This window comes from Takifugu rubripes, chromosome 4 (genome assembly GCF_901000725.2).
Source record: "Takifugu rubripes chromosome 4, fTakRub1.2, whole genome shotgun sequence".
NCBI lineage: Eukaryota > Metazoa > Chordata > Actinopteri > Tetraodontiformes > Tetraodontidae > Takifugu > Takifugu rubripes.
The window spans coordinates 14794204-14810368 of record NC_042288.1 but is presented as its reverse complement, the minus strand read 5'-3'; the positions used below and the strand labels follow the sequence as shown (position 1 = coordinate 14810368).

The 16165-nt window shown below is 45.0% G+C and overlaps 2 protein-coding genes and 1 long non-coding RNA gene across 6 annotated transcripts; 2 read left to right on the top strand and 1 right to left on the bottom strand.

Moving 5' to 3' along the window:
• Positions 1 to 247: 247 nt before the first annotated feature.
• Positions 248 to 6235, top strand: tmem87b (transmembrane protein 87B). 3 transcript variants are annotated; one of them, XM_029835479.1, is made up of 20 exons: positions 248 to 414; positions 1050 to 1110; positions 1204 to 1295; positions 1389 to 1523; positions 1608 to 1661; positions 1815 to 1992; positions 2369 to 2430; positions 2556 to 2739; positions 2879 to 2978; positions 3080 to 3173; positions 3259 to 3384; positions 3555 to 3626; positions 3796 to 3904; positions 3984 to 4042; positions 4123 to 4226; positions 4294 to 4367; positions 4445 to 4515; positions 4634 to 4686; positions 4763 to 4793; positions 5125 to 6235. In XM_029835479.1, the coding sequence occupies exons 1-20, from the start codon at positions 262 to 264 to the stop codon at positions 5164 to 5166; spliced, it is 1854 nt and encodes a 617-aa protein (XP_029691339.1). In that variant the 5' UTR covers positions 248 to 261; the 3' UTR covers positions 5167 to 6235. The 3 variants fall into 3 exon arrangements, with proteins under 3 accessions (XP_029691339.1, XP_029691340.1, XP_011601758.1); XM_029835480.1 differs by lacking the exon at positions 3259 to 3384; XM_011603456.2 differs by lacking the exon at positions 3555 to 3626 and having other exon boundaries at positions 3259 to 3330.
• A 996-nt stretch (positions 6236 to 7231) lies between these two features.
• Positions 7232 to 15922, bottom strand: fbln7 (fibulin 7). The gene is made up of 8 exons (XM_003964102.3): positions 15647 to 15922; positions 14495 to 14657; positions 13444 to 13620; positions 12067 to 12192; positions 11839 to 11976; positions 11440 to 11577; positions 9703 to 9841; positions 7232 to 8356 (listed from the first exon to the last, which is right to left on the bottom strand). The coding sequence occupies exons 1-8, from the start codon at positions 15725 to 15727 to the stop codon at positions 7984 to 7986; spliced, it is 1335 nt and encodes a 444-aa protein (XP_003964151.2). The 5' UTR covers positions 15728 to 15922; the 3' UTR covers positions 7232 to 7983.
• On the top strand, positions 8750 to 9775 carry LOC105416384 (uncharacterized). Of its 2 annotated transcripts, none has more exons than XR_003888286.1 (3): positions 8750 to 8862; positions 9506 to 9558; positions 9646 to 9775. It is a non-coding gene; the product is annotated as an uncharacterized lncRNA (long non-coding RNA). The 2 variants fall into 2 exon arrangements; XR_964524.2 differs by having other exon boundaries at positions 9643 to 9744.
• Positions 15923 to 16165: the final 243 nt, after the last annotated feature.

Genomic DNA, 16165 nt, shown 5'->3' with positions numbered 1-16165 from the left:
ACGTCCTATAATTTATCATCATAATCATGTTAATTATGAGCAGTGATGTTTTGCAGGAAATACAATTTGAGCCCACAAACATTACGTTTGGTTTAGACTTCAATCAATTTTGGTGTATAGAAATAAGATGTAAGCTTTAAAAAACATTTTTTTTAAAAAAACAATGCTGAAGCTTCTCAGTTCTCGTCCGGACGGGCGCCTGAACGCATCTTTCTGGTGCGTTCAGGTACCCGTCGGAAGGAATTGTAGCAGACAACCAACATGGCTGCTACCGCAGATATGATGAGGACGTGGACCTGCCCAAACAGAGGAGTTTTTTATTCATGGTCATGTCTTTTATTAGTTTTCGTCAATGCCATGGAGGTGGTTATTGCAGCACCAGAGACAGGACTTTGGAAAATTACCGTTGTAAATGTGAGTACCTTAATAAAAAGAATGCTGGTGGATAACTGTAGCGGCGGATTGGTAACCCTGTTAGCCGAATTAGCTCTTTCGCTTCTTTTTGTGGCTGTTGTCGCAGTGTAATGTAGTCTATTAACGCCCAAATCCACAGTCATTTTCCCTGTATTCCCGTTGTATTTCCATACATGTGTGACGGGAAAACAGGAAGGGTTTTCGATGGTGGCTAGCTTTGCGCTGGCTACGAGCGAGCTAACTGAGCTCACAGACAAATGTTGCTCACAAACTCACAGAAAATTACATTTCTCCAGTTTTAGCTAAAAGTTCTAACACTGATATTGTGTTCTAGCCTACACTGCAGGTTGCACAAACCAATTTAGATGCACGCATTGGAAATGCTGCATCAGCTTTCGAGAACTAAACAAATATAGTTTGCTTTATGACAATTAGCTGGAAAATGCTTGATCTTGTTTAGGAGACTTAAGCAAGGAGAACCTCATAAATTATGGAGATACTGAGAGGTATCCTCTTGTACTTGTCCTTCTGGAACCAGTTGTGTTGATGTTGGTGTTGTAGGTCTAAATTTCACAGGTTTGTATTGGTGTTGTGTATTAATGTCCAGCTCATGGACTTTACTTTCTGTTTTACAGACCACAAGACCTTTGCTTTTAAGGAAATCAATGTACAAAGATACTGACATTGATTTGGAAGGTAAGACTCAGACATGTGCCCATAACATGTTAGGAGGAAGAAGCTGCCTCTTTTTGAAACGTCCTGTTCACAGTCCTTCATGTGTCCTTTCAGTCGTGGCTTTTTCCTGCCCTGAGAAAATCACTTTCACCATTCACTGGTATTTAAAGTACTACCCATGCCACAACGAATTCCACAATATTGAGGTAAACACGCTGCAGAACGTCACGGAGGTGGGTGGATTGTGTGCCTGCCTAGATGTGATTGTGATTTAGTGTGGCGATGTGACCCTCCCGCAGGAAATGTACGAGTACACACCTCTGAGTCGTGGGATGAGTCTGGACCCGAATCCCCTCGGACAAGGAGAGTACATCGAGCACAAACACAGCCATTTAACATGCAGCAGCACACTGCTCGCCTTTCCCATGCTCAGAGTAGGTGCTTGTTTTGCATTGGTTTGTCTGTAGTGCCATTAATTATCTCTTAATAGCATTGAAATAAACATCTCTGTTCCTCAGAAAGCCAAGGCAGTTCCACGGACAGTTAGTCCACCAAGTGAAGGGAAAGTGCAGGTAAGAAAAGCAAAAACCTAACCTAAACCTAAAAAAATTATATAGGAATTTTAATTAAAATGTCCTATTAAACAAGAGATTTAATCGACTGAACAGTTCTCAAAAAAAGAAACAAATGGAAGGTCTTTAATTATGATTGCGGATTGCTTGTAGGATGAAACGGACAGCGTGTGGATGACCGAGGAGTACGACGACAGCAGCAGCAGCTCCGCACAGAACAGCAGCCTCAGCATCAAGGAAAATGTCATAGCCACCACTTGGAAAGATGGACCTTACCTACTGGTCGTCAAGATTTTGTCCAGTAAACCAGACGCCAACTGGTATTTAAGAGGTGAAATGTTGCGATCACGTGCATTTTGTGGGTGTGTGCGTGTGAGGAGCAGAGAGGAACACGTTACAGATAAAGACTTTTACCTATAAACGCCTTTGACCATGCTAACATGTTTGTATTTCATGTTACTTGAGCTTTGTTGAAGCTGCAGGTGTGGCACAGGTGTGACACAGGAGCATTCTCAAAGTGTTCTAGGTGACTTTAAAACGGGAGTAGGGGGATCAGGAAAAGGGAGGAAATGTTTCTATTAGAAACAGCTCTAAGACTACATTTAAGCCATTTTAAGGCCTCCTGCTGTTTTGTTTTTTTCATGAAAACCATGAAAATAGCTGATTGGGTGAAGGTGTTATAATGTAACTGTTTTCTGTCTTCCCAGTGAAAGTGGTGATGAAGGGCAGCCACGGCTTCATCTCTGTCACAGAATGGCCTCTCATGATCGTAAGTAGACAGTATTAAACTTGTAACTAGCTATTAACTTTACGAAAGCTCGTGTCTTTAGCTGGAGCTTCTACTTTTGAATGACCAGAGCCTTTATTGACTAACGGTTTGCTGCCTGTTGGTAGTTCTATATGGTGATGTGCATAGTGTACATCCTGTACGGCCTGCTCTGGTTTATCTGGTCTGCGTGCTACTGGAAGGATCTGCTGCGCATCCAGTTCTGGATAGCGGGGGTGATTTTCCTGGGGATGGTGGAGATGGCCGTCTTCTGTGCCGAATATGAAAACACCAATGCCGTCGGCTCTGCTTGTGAGTGTCGGATAGTGACAACTTTTCAATACAAAAACCATTTTTGGCTTTTTCTCTGGCACTTTTTGGCTGTGTGCTTTAGCGTTCGGCCATTTTCATTTTAAATAAACACCTTCTTCTGGGTTCTCTCCCCTTTTAGCCCCAGGCCTGTTGATCTTCGCCGAGCTGGTCTCTGCTCTCAAGAGAACTTTGGCTCGACTGCTGGTCATCATTGTCAGTCTCGGCTACGGAATCATCAAGTACGTAAATCTGTGTGTGATTGCAAAGACCCTTTTATTTTACTGCTAAGGTGCGAAATCAACCACCAGGCTTCAGCTTCTTTGTGCTGTGTTGGTTTTAGGCCTCGACTGGGGACGGTGATGCACAGAGTCGTGGGGCTGGGCATCCTCTACTTCGTCTTTGCCAGTATCGAAGGCGTCCTGAGGATTACCGGGGTGAGTTCAGCCCCAAGTTTGAGGTTTTGCTTTGCAGGTTGTAAAATTGACCGTGCATTTTTGTATTTTCATGGGGCCAAAAAAGGGTCAAGACAACGGCCCCGTCCTCATTACAGAAATAGTTCTGGCTGTATTTGACTCCTGCATCATCTGGTTCATATCCTTCCTGTACATCTCAGCAGTACGAATAGCAGCGGCACTCCAGCCGTCCGTTAGTTACCGAGCCCCTTTGGTTATCAATCTTCTTACGCTGCTTTTCCTTCTTTTTACTTTGTGGGTGTCGCTTCTGTATTTTGCTGGCTCATCCTTTCTCTCGCTGTCTCCCCCACACCTTCTCCACTCTCCCTGTTCCCTGTGGTCCTGCTTCATCCTCTACTGTAGGCTAAAGACTCTGACTTGGCCCTGCTGGCCAGCATTCCTCTGGCTCTGCTTGACTCTTCTTTATGCTGGTGGATATCCTTTTGTGCACCAACGGTCTTTTCCCTGTGTGGTGCCGCTCTGCCCTCCCCACCTTTACACGAGCTAAACTAGAGTCTGCATCTAGCTCACACCTTTTAACCTCACACGAGCGGTTAGTTTATCTGGCGCAGCCGTTACCCTTTTTGCCTTGACTGTGCCAAACATTTTCGTCAGCCTGGCGCAGACCATCAAAACTCTGAAGTTAAGAAGAAACCCTGTCAAGCTGTCTCTGTACAGACACTTTACTAACACGCTAATATTTGCTGTCATTGGTAAGTACATTCTTCGTACAATCTGTTGTGGCATTAGACAAAGGAGAGGACCGAGAAATGTCTGCTTTTTCTTCCTCAGCTTCCATCATTTTCATGGTCTGGAGAACAAAGAAGTTCAGACTTGCAGATTGCCAGTCCGTGAGTGCACTTGCTGTAAATATTCTGACTCGGAACACTGAGGGATTAATTGGATGACCCAGCACAATCTTGTTTTAAAGGACTGGATGGAGCTGTGGGTGGAAGATGCTTTCTGGAGGTTTTTGTTCTCCGTCGTTCTGCTCATCATAATGTTTTTATGGCGACCATCTGCAAACAACCAAAGGTGAGAAGTTCTTCAATGGGCCAATACACAAACGCGTTCCTTTCATTAATCCGTGTATTCTACACAGGTATGCTTTCACTCCTCTTATCGACGACTCTGATGACGAGGAGATCGAGGAATTCAACGCTTCTGCGAACTTCTGTACGGTAACGTTTGGCGCGTTTCTTCCCTCCTTGATCGCGCTAAAATTCCAACTTTCATTCGTGTTTTTTTGGCAGCTGAAGGCATGAAGTTGAGAGCAAGTAAGGGTGAGACGAACGGCACAGTCAAGCCCACGGACACAAAAGCAGTCAGTATCTCCCTCATGTTCCCACTGAAGCTCTAATTCTGCTGCTCACGTGTGATTCTGTGCAGTAGATGGCAGCATTTCCCTCTTTACATCCATTTTTATCATCCTCCTCGTCCAGGATGAAGATTTGAAGTGGGTGGAGGATAACATTCCCAGCGCCCTGACCGATGTGTAAGCATCGTATCGAGTTCACTGTTGTCTTTCCAGATGTTTCAGGTGTGATTCTCCTCTCTGTTTCTCGCTGCAGAGCGCTGCCAGTGTTGCTGGATTCAGATGAGGTACGGAGGACAGGACACAACAAATGACCTCCATGCATCGAAATATTTCCAGATCTATGGATATTTCGGGTGTGAGGGAGTGTTGGCAACATAATACTACTTTAAAAGTCTCATATTCTCCATTTAAAGACTTATTTAGTTCCACTAGATTGAAATTTAGCCAGAGATTGTGGTTTGTTCTAATTTAATAATAACAGGAAAAATGAAATTTCACACATCTTTATGACAGATTAAATTAGTGGTGAAGACAAATACTGTAGGTGTACTCAAGATGAGTACCTTTTTTCCTTTTTAGTAAGAATCGTGTTCTTCCCTTTATTTTTTTTTTTAGGAAATCATGACGACCAGATACGAGATGTCGAAGCTGGAGTGAAGCGGAACGCGTCCAGTTCCCGGCGGATGTGGTCGGAGCGCGCCCGTCTGCAGAATGTGGAGTCAGCTGTTGGGTTTTTAGGGTCTGTCCTCCAAACAGGCGGCACCTGGCTGGACGGCACGCAGCCGCCGTTCAGGACAATCTGACTTCATTTGGTCCAGAACCACGGAACAACCAGAGGAAAACTGGCCAACAGACTCCTCACTTCTTTGAATTCCCTGTGCTGAGTCTTTATTTCCAAAGAGAATGTTTCATTTAATGTTTTCTGTTAATTTATTTCTGTTTGTCCCGTAAATGTGTCTTCCTGGACAGGTGAGGACAAGGGCCTCCTGCGTATCTTTCCGCTCATGCAACGTCGGTGGAAACGTCAGGTTGAAATAATTCAGTGTCTTTAGAGTTGGAATTCTGATGATGACAAATAACGACAACCGTTTCTTAAAGATATTTATATATTTTCAGTTTTCCATGTGTGTGTGGTTTTTCCCCTCTATTTGTCTATATCATCCATTTTTTGCGGAGTTTATTCGGCACAAGTGTACTTATAATTTCCCTTTTCCCACCGATATTTACTCCCGATTATTCCTTAAGTGTTTTGTACGAATCTGGAACCTGAGCAGCGTCACGGTGTGTAAACTAACTACACAGCTTATTTGTTTGCCTTCTTTATGACTTAAACCGGAGAGTTCAAGTATTTGCAGACACTTTAATGGCGTTAATCATCTCGCGGAGAAGTGTTGATTTTTTTTTTAACGTGTGTTTAGAGTGCAGACGCTGTGTTTGTGTTGACGTTTGCGTGTCTGTCGTGTGGTTGTCATAAGCACAAAAATGATCACTTTATGGCTTTGTTTTTTTATTCTGGGGTTTTTTGAGGGGGTGGAAACTGGAATAATTGTGTTTATGATGGTAAAAGGTTTCAGTTATTTCCTGCTGGTGTGGTAACATTATTTTAGGGGTTAAACTGTTTTCACCAGCAGTTTTTCTCACTTCCTTGTCAGGAATATTAAAGTTTGAAGATAATTTGTTTTCTGTAATTTTCAATATTAATTTCGTAATAAAAATATTTATTGAAGATTGTTTGATGTATTTTAAGCTTTAAATATGTCAATGACAGGAAAATGGGACCCAGTTCAAATGGACGGGCTGGTTTAAAGAAGATGAAGATAATGACAATAAATTCTTCTTGGTTGGAGCCCAATTGATAAAAATAAACAGAGTTAGCCCTTAATAGGCTGGAAACTCTGCTCCAAGACAACATTAAACTCCATTAAAACCAGCCAAACATAAACAAATGAACAGAAGTTGACTCAATACCTTGTATAATATGAGCTGTAATGCAAATTCACCATATCAAAGAAGCACAAGTGTTAATGTGTTCAACAGGTTCATATACGAGAATCCTACAAAACAACAACAATAGTTTAGCACAGATCCTCAATAGTTGTTATTACTGTCCATTAGAAACATTCCTGCTTCCTGTTTTGCTCTCACAACAGTCACACGTCAGTGATGTTTTACAGGAATTTCAGGAATCCAAGGAAAAGTGCACGTGACCAGGGGCTTTATTGAATGCTCCTCCAGGGGATGGACAAAACACCCAACACACAAACGGTGCAGCGGCGAGGGGCGGGAACACAAATGTGAGGTGTGACGGCGTGGTTTAGGAGGGAGCTCTGCTCGCTACCATGGTTTTACAGTATTTTGTGCAGAACAACGCACAAGGAGCAGGGGTGACCGCTGGAGTTGACCTTGAGCAAACACCTCATTAAAGTAACTAAATTGATATTTTCTGGCCTCTGTGGCTCGTTGGGTCTTAAATACCATCTCCTTCTGCCTCTGGATGATGACACGTGTGAGCTGAAGCTGAGCTCTTCTGGGTTTAACACGTCTCCAGTTCTCTTTCAGAACTGGTGTTTTGATTCGTATCAGCCGTTCCCTCTGGAAGCACTTCGGCCTCTTTTTTTTATTGAAATGTAAATCCCTGGATGGAGACCTACAGGACGTTCAAAGGACACATGTGGTGAAGATTAGTCTCCTCTTTCTCCCAAAAAGAAGTTTTTCTCTTTGACATGACAACAGTTTCTTGTGATGAAGTCATACAAGGGTTTTTATTAATCAGCTGCCTGTTGGTTTGAATTTCGGTCGTTAAAAGTTACAAATATGATGAAAGGAATCAGACAATGTTTAATATCTTGATCAAATGAGGTGGCTCTAAGGAATTCTGAAATGCTGAGTTTATTTTTGACGGTTATGCAGAGACATTCCAGGGGAAAACGGTTCGAGTGCTGAGGCAAGCATGCCAAATCATTTAAAAATATGAAACAGTTCCTTTGTGACAAAAAATATGAGAAAAAAGAGGAAACATTCCTATTTACAGCGCCGCGTCTCGTTAAGAAAAAACCTCCCTTCCAATAATAAATGATGTTTAAAGCAATGAATGAACCAGTCCAAAAAACAAAGAGAAACAGGTAGCATCAAAAACAACATTTCCAATAAATTAGAAACAACAGGAGCACTAATTAATGTGACTAATTTATCATTGTAAAGCAGAACTACCGGAGCTACACAGATCAATATAAAATAAAGCACAAATCACAAAGGGGAAACTTCAAACTCCTCATTATCTTTCGTGTAGTCGCTTTTCTTCATATTCAATCATCCGTCAAAGCTCATACGTCTAGTAAGTTTGGCCAGTTTCTTTCACGATATATTCATTGAATTTTAAAGGAATTTCATAAGTTATCCTCTAAACAAACAAACAAACAAAAATGCTCCCTCTTCTACTCAATAGAGCTAAAACCTGCGCGGGCTTCCAACCCCTCAGAAGTTATAAGATGAAACGAGAACGTGCACCCGCGCCACGTGCTTGGCCTGAAAGGTGCGCTCGCTGTACTCGGACATGTCCACATCCACGCTGACCTCCTGGGGTCCGCGCAGAGGCTGGACCAGTATCAGCTCGCCGGTCTGCCTGTCTGAACGCTGCATAACGAAGATGCCTCTGGAGTTCCCCCCCACTATCCCGAAACGCAGGCTGTCCGGCCCCGTGCGTCCCGGGGCGGCGGCGGTCGCCATGCGGAAGAGCGTGGCGGGGGTCTTGAGGTTGGACGGCAGGGACAGGTAGTGGAAGGACATGGTCTTAGGAGCCAGGTGGCAGGAGCGGCTGTCCATGGGGCAGGGGTTCCTCTCACACTGACTGCAGGACGGACACACACACACACACACACACACACACATTGTGGGATACAGAACCACGGTAAGCATACTAATCATTGTAAAGACCCAATTATTATATCAATAATCTGCTGTATAATCTTCTGAATCCTTGTTTGCAGCAGTTTTTTCAGTGGCAAAAGACAAACATCAGCAGGTCAGTGCCCTCAAGTATTTACATACATGCAGACACAAGCTTGCAGCTGCAATTTCCAATCATGGCTTCCTGGTTTAAAATTAAAAAAAAAAGAAAGAAAGTGTATTTTCACGATCTAATACAATGCGAGCTTTAATATCTGAGATCTCTCTAAAACTGCCTCGCCATCATCTGCAATTTGTCCTAATTTCTTGCAGCTGCGGGCAGTTATTTCCTCGCAGCGCTGCACTGTGGAACAAACCAAAAATGGAGTGGATTTGCACGCTGGCATCTGTGCGCTTTGTTCAGCTTCTCGCACGGCGAAACTTGAAGTCCTGCTTCGGATGAATACAGTAACATCTCGTTCATTTTACTCTTGTCTGCCCAAAGATTTATCTTTGTCCTGGGGCCCGATTTCACCTGGTTTAAGGTCCAGGAATAAAGATGGAAAAATAATATTATAGTATTTTATGACTTTTTTTTACTAGGAAAAAGCAGATTGACATTAAAAATGTCTTTTGCAGGCACTTCCTGGCCAAGAAAGCAAAACAGATATTAAACCCAGTAAAATGAATACGTAAAATGATCCAATTAATATCTGCTAAGCATGATTTTGGACTTTAGTCACGAGTCCTGGAAAAACCATAATCTTATTTATTGCTGCATCCCAGGCTGTTTGGCAGAGGAACCCTGACTAACCAGACTGTGGTGCCAGATTCTTTACATCATACTGCTTTGTCTAAACTTGAGCCAGATTGGCTGTAATAATCTGCCACACACCGCTGCAGCAGGACTAAACTGTGGCGGCAGTGTGAGTTTCACGCTGTTTCCATCACCGTGACGAATATTATTTTCCCGGCGCGGCTCAGACGGATCGCTCGGGCAGATGTAAAACTTTCCTCGACACATTTTACTGACGTAACTTTAGTTTCTCACCTCTTGTTCACACTCCAGTACATGGTCATAATCAAACTTTTTATGTTTCTCTTCCTCTAGTTCACTCACAAACCAAAATGAGTGCCAGAAGCTAATTAGTGCCTCTGATTTGTGTGAGTTAACGTGCTGATGGCCGTTGGAAAGACTTGTTTCTGTTAGAACGTGTCAGAATTGAACCTGGTTTATTTCTTCCCCAGCAGTGCTACGCTGACCCCAGGCTGGAGAAGGAAGGGTCTCGCTGCCACGTGCCCACTTACAAAGGAGATGTTTTGACGTAGCTGATGTTGCCATGAGAACGGGGACACTCCGGACTGACACACTGAAAGCCTCCGCCCGTGTTGATGCAAGTGCTGCCGCGGCTACAGTTGTGCTGCTGGCTCAAGCACTCGTCCACATCTGGAAGACAAAACAGTGGAGTGTGACTGACAAGCGGGCAGAGCGACCTGCCAGACGACCTCCCTGTTCCCTGGTTACCACCGGCACAACCACGGGGTGCTGCGATCCAAGTGTTTATTATTCGAAATCCTTTTCCCCCCTCAGTTTAGTCTCCCACGAACGCGTTGCCACGTATATTTCTCCTCTGTTGGGGACGAGGTGAGGTCAGTCGTTTCGCTAGATCAAATATGGACGGCGGACCCCTCTGAAGGCACGAAGGTGCCACACTGAACCCCGAAGCTTGTCACCAATCGCTGCACCCTGAAGGGCTGACAAGGACTGCTGCTGTATTCCGTGACCCTGCTCTCAGGTTGCGTTCGCTCTCATCGTGCTTGCGGGATGGTGCGCTCAGCCGGTCCGGGCTGGGGTTTGGCCCGGCAGCCGAAGAAGAGGAGCCGCCAGGCCACAGAGGGTTTAATTACAGACCCAAGCTGGGGACATCAATGGAAACTGTGCAACTCACAGAGGACACACATGCAGGATCTGCTGTTACTATGGTTTAGCGTATTTTACTGATGATTACTTTGATTATGTATCTGTGTCATTTATATCAGGACGTAATTGTAAAAAAAAGACCCATCATTAAGTTCCTGTAGTCAGTTACTTTCATGACCGCCGGAACATATTTGACTCAGGGGGACAAAAATTGTTTAATATGCTGCACTTGTGAAGGCAAATGTTTAAAATTTAGTTTGGGTTTTTTTTTTGGTTTGTAAAATGAAATGACATTTGTTCGAATCAAATATTCAGTTATTGAATCTTTGACTCTTAACTGAACCGAACTTTTGTCAACAATTTCAATTTGAAATGTTTTGTAATAACACAAAAAGTCAGTATGTGGACAATACCAACCAAGCTAGAACCAGATCTATCCAGGTCTGAGATATGGCGGCAGCATTCTTAAATGGGATCTTAGACCATCTTCTGCCCTGCTTCCTCCCCCAGTTCCTCTGGTAGAACACCCAGGCGTTCCAGGGCTGGATGGTAAACGTAATCCCTCCAGCATTTCCTGGGTCTGCCTCAGGGTCTATGCCCACAGCCTCGTCCCAGGGAGACGTCTGGAATGCATCCTCACCAAACGCCCACAACCACTTCAACTGGTTCCTTGCTCTCTACAGTCTGTGAGGCGAACCCCAGCCACCTTTCTGAGGAAACTCATTTGACCATAGATGGGAGTCACAACACTGTTTTTCAACTGGACTCTGTCAGTTCTGTGCAGGACGCAAACCAATCCCGTTCCATTTCAGCGTGGAGGATTTGGTGACATCTAGCAACATTTCTGGAACCTCTATGTGAATGGAGAATGATTAAGATGAGTAAAATCTATAAAGAGCAGATGAATGTATATGAGATTGCCTTTCAAACGATAGAAGCAGCCTTCACTTTTATCAAATCCCTCCAAACCACCGCCGCCCCCACCGCCTGCTCCACTCTGGTTCTCTGCTGGTAAAACCTCCGCTTTCACAATCACATTCCTCTCTGCCAGTACATACCCCGGCAGATCTACTGTTCGGACCCCATGAATGAGCTTTTGTCCTCTACCCCATCTTGTCACTCACCCTCGCAGCTCCGCCCGTCGGGGAGCAACTTGTAGCCGCTGGGGCAGGAGCAGCGGTAGGATCCCGGGACGTTCACGCACTCGTGCGCACAAAGCTTCCCACCTTGGTCCATCCGGTACACCTCACACTCGTTCACGTCTGAGAAGACACAGACGACGGGCGTGTGATGAAGACGTTAAGGATGTAAATACGTTTGTTGGCATCGGGAGATACGGGTGGAAAACTCATAAAGTGTTACGCAACCGAGCAATCAAACTCTGACCCAAATGGATGCTAATCAGCTTGTTACAGGATTATGTTGTTTGTCCCAGACTGGCTCCACAGATTCCTGTTTCAGGCACATGGGATGGTTGTCGGAGGGATGCCACACACGGAGACGGTGATGTAACTGCCGCTCACCCTGGCAGATGCTGCTGTCGGAGGTTCCGCTCATGTGGAAGCCTGCGTCGCAGCTGCAGTGCTGCTCCTGGTTCACTTGGGCACAGCGAGGTCTCCGGCTGAAGGCCGGATCGTTCACGACGCTCCACTCGGGCGGTGCTGCATCGCCAACACCAGCAGTTGAATAAGCAACATTTAAGACGATCAGACAAACGAGCGAAACCGAGACCCGAATGGCGTTATACCGACCTGTCTGGGTTTGGTGCTGGCAGTGAGATCCACTCCACCTCTGGGGGCAGGTGCACTTGTACTGATTAACCCCTTCTACACAGGTACCTCCATTCTGGCAGGGATTGCTGGCGCACTCGCTTATGTCTGGTGATGAAGAGCAGAACAATCACTGCCGCCATCTTTCGCGTGTCCGTCCAGAGAGATCAGAGAGGCAACCGGTAAATGTATAACACAGTATCAGTACATTTGAGCTGTGTAAAGAGATTATCGTTCCAGGATGACTCTCAAGTGTGTTCTGTCTATTTGTGGCAACATGTGGATGAAAAGCAAATCTGGCTTCTGAGAGTCGTGCGGAGGTTCAAACGGCCGAGCGGCTTCTGTTGTTTGGGATCTCCGGAGCCGTGGCCACAGCGTACTGACCGACAACCAGTGCTTTTCATGTTCACTTCACTTCCCCCGGGGGCCACCACGGGCCTATAACATGAAAAGACCCACTTCACGCTGGGGGATATTTTTAAACTCTTCATAACTCTAAAGGTTTTGTGCAAGCTTAAAGCCGCTTTTCAAACACGACTAAATTTAGACTTTAAAATTTACACTGAGCTAGAAGCAGATGAACAGGGATAATACTGTGCTGAGTTAGTCCTCCCCAAGTTGTTTTAGCTGTGAATGTCAATAAACATCAGCCCCTCTAATGTTCAAAAGAGGGTCCTGCTTGGAAAGTCTGGGTCCACCAGCACAGGCTAAATGGACTCTGAACGGCATGCTTAGCATACTTTTGTGGTATTAGACAGGTAATGTGTGGACCAACCCTTTCCAGTGGGAGTGCATTCAAAGATCCGGGGAAACATGAGCGACGAGGAAGGAGGGGGGTTACAGTAGCCCAACAACTGCTGCTCATCAGAATCGGGAACCGGGCGGTGAAGGCACCCCACGGTGGAATGCAGTACAGGTGTTTTTCTGTGTTCTGTGACATTTAATGCCATTTTAACGAGGGCTTCATTCAGTATGCCGAGCAGCTCTAAAGAATGGCTCTTTTCTTTACCTGTTATCAGTGTATGTGCGAGAAGGTCAGATGAGCTTCGGGGACTGCCTGGCATTTGGACTCCGGCTATCTACAGTGAATAACGAGCAGCCACAGTCGATTAGACCAGGAACTTTCCGACCATTCCAACATACTTGGCAGTGAATGTGCATTTGTGTGAAGAAAAAGTCCTGAGGGAGACCGTCCTCAACAAGAAACAATCCCATAGGTTGCACGACCAAGCAGCTAATCACCGCCTGTACTCAGCGACGTGTTACCACCTAGTGGTTGTGTATGCAATGACACCCTGGGGCTTGTAATGCTTCGGTTGGGGTCGGGTAGGTTCTAAACTATGTAATATCATATCTCACCTTTACAAACAGCACTGGTGCCACTCCAGGTGCCATTTTCCTGGCAAACACGTGTGGCGGAGCCGGCGAGATGGTAACCCTGGGAACAAGTGAAGTGAACCTCGTGTCCGACAAAGTGCTTGGAGCCAAATTTGGTACCAAAAGCTGGGGCTCCCAGAGGGGAGCAGGTGGTGGGAGCTGCAGGAGAGGGAAAGAGAGCATAAGAGAAATGCAAGTCACATGTGGAGTAAGCCTCCCAACATCCTCTGGCATTCTCCGCCTGGGGATATACACGTGTCACTGGGCAGTGCAGATCTTCAAGGGAAAAGAGCGTTGAAAAGCCTAATTTACAGTCACACAGCAACACGCCAATAGAAGCCCAACAGCAGCCAAGTGCTGATGCTGTGTTGTGCGTTCTGGAAAGTTGTGCGCTTGAATAATTCATACCATAATAACATTATATAACATTAGCACTGAAAGTGAAAATAGGGTAGATTATACTTCAGATGTATTGTGCAGGGTCGGGACTGATCATGTCCAGGACAGATCATCAGTGTTGTCATCCCTAATTAGACTTTAAATCCAGTGTCTGATGGACTTTAACCGCTCTTATTTCCCCCAAAGGAGTCAGTAACGGCTCATTCTGGCCAGTGTGTATATCACTGCTTTATTTTAAATAGGTGGTTCTGTCATTTCACATTCATTCTATCTGGCTTTGATGAGAAATATTATATCCCAGAACAACATCTTCCTTCTTCTATATCCTCCTTTGAGTTATGGACTTTGCTGGAAACTTAAAATGTCTAAGGTGATAAATGTTATTTATTATTTTTAAGAAATGTCTTTAATGCTAATCATTATAAACAAAAGAAATTGTTACAGATATATACACACACATGTATGTATAGACGTAAATATACATATATGCATATCTACATATATCTATATATATAATAACTGCTATGCTCTTAATACCTGGACAACCTTGAGCAAATGAAATAGCTTTTTAAATGTGCCTGCTGTGACCGAGGCCTGTCGTTCGTGCTGGGCTTCTGTGTAATCTATTACCCACCAGCTGATTGATCTGCCTGCGGCATCTTGGAGACAGAGTTCTGAAGCGTTGCCAGCCTCGATTTCATGATCCTGAGGCCTTCGGTGAAGCGCATCTCCTGGCCCTTCAGAAACTTCTCCATCTGACGGAGGACTCCCACCACCTGGTGCTTATCCATGCACGTCTGTGGAGGGAGCATGAGCGTTAAAGAACGAACTCAAGACATTAAGAAACACAAACATGTGCCCGGGCAGCCGGACATTCAGGGTGCCCTCACTTTCCAAGCAGAGGTTACCTCATTTTAGCTCACAGAACATAAAACACCAGCAGCGAAATAAAAACATCAATGTGCAGCAGGGGAACATGATGTCATCAAATGAACACGGAGTGGTGGGTTACCCAGTATTAATTTTTAGTAAAGAACATGCAGAGTACACCCCACTGTGACACCAATGCATATAATGCCACAAACTAGTGTCACAGGTTGATTTCACTTGCTTAATCCTGGTTTCCATTAAGCTGATGCCAAATATCTTCATCCTGCTGTCCTTATACCCCTCATTTCTCTTTCCAGTGGCACACAGCTGGACAAAATCTGTCTGGCAGATGTCACTGGGACCTATACTATGTCCAAAATGTTCTTCCTTTGTGTATCCAACACGGCAACAGACGCATTCTCCAAACCGACAGGCTGTAAATAACATTGGTGTGAGTTTGGCAAAAGGCTTTCCAAACATTAGAAAATTCTCCAGGAAGAAAAGGCGCCTCTAATCCTTCCAGAAGGCTTTATTAATCACATGTCCATTGGAACAATTTGTCTGTGGAGCATACCATAAATTCCAGCATTGTCTGGAGGGTTTTGTACAGTCACAACAGTCCTTTGGATGGGTAGTTTGGATTCTTTGCACAGGGAGCAAGAAATCACATTTACGTGCTGTGATCATAAGTTCTGTGGCAGAAGCTGGCTGTAGAAAGATTGAACCGCCTCGATGAAGAGGGGATTATGGAGTTAAACCGACGACGCAACGTGTTAGAATGACTTTTGTGAATAATCAAAACATTAAAACATGAAAACTTTGAAACCAAGCGGAGGATAATCACAGGGAACAGGGAGCTCTTCTGTCACAAGATTCCAGCCACTAGAAAAAGGACCGAGTAATAAATGACTCTTACCTGAACGGCAGCCTGACTAATCTGAATCGCTGCCAAACACAATAAAATGAAACACCTGCGTCGAGGAGACAGTGTTGCCATCTCTGCAACTCCGGGAAGCTGTTGCTTGTTAATGACTGTAGAGCTCTGTGTTAATGCAGAGCAAGATGTATATCCCGGTGTTCAGTCCTCTTGTTTTAAGAGAAGATGCTCATCAGGTGTCTGAGATGTGCTACCGTCGCTTCAGAGGCTGCCGCAAAGCCTCTGGACCTTGCACACCACCTGGATTTGGTCCTGCAGCAGAATCCCTCCCACCGAGAAACGCTCACACCAGTCGCCCCCCCCCCCCCCCCCCCCCCCCCCCCCCCCCCCCACGTCCCTCTGTTGCTTACAAGGAGGATTTTGCACAATGTCCGCCTATCAGTAATGATCAACTTTAATGGGGCGTTTTTACCGCGGTTTTAGTCAAATAACTTATTGAATACGACCTCTTCATTTGGTTACACGATGAAAAGACTGAATAGAGTTGCAGTAAAATCA

What these genes read in the sequence shown, in the direction of transcription:
- fbln7 (XM_003964102.3), bottom strand. Translation starts at nt 15,727, where the DNA reads ATGGCAACACTGTCTCCTCGACGCAGGTGTTTCATTTTATTGTGTTTG. An exon ending in CACCAGTGCTGTTTGTAAAG is followed by an intron (nt 12,193 to 13,443) that starts GTGAGATATGAT and finishes CTTCATCACCAG; the next exon opens with ACATAAGCGAGTGCGCCAGC. An exon ending in TACGTCAAAACATCTCCTTT is followed by an intron (nt 8,357 to 9,702) that starts GTAAGTGGGCAC and finishes TCCGTCCTGCAG; the next exon opens with TCAGTGTGAGAGGAACCCCT.
- tmem87b (XM_029835479.1), top strand. Translation starts at nt 262, where the DNA reads ATGGCTGCTACCGCAGATATGATGAGGACGTGGACCTGCCCAAACAGA. An exon ending in CAGCGGCACTCCAGCCGTCC is followed by an intron (nt 3,385 to 3,554) that starts GTTAGTTACCGA and finishes CCTCTACTGTAG; the next exon opens with GCTAAAGACTCTGACTTGGC. An exon ending in CCCAGCGCCCTGACCGATGT is followed by an intron (nt 4,687 to 4,762) that starts GTAAGCATCGTA and finishes TTCTCGCTGCAG; the next exon opens with AGCGCTGCCAGTGTTGCTGG.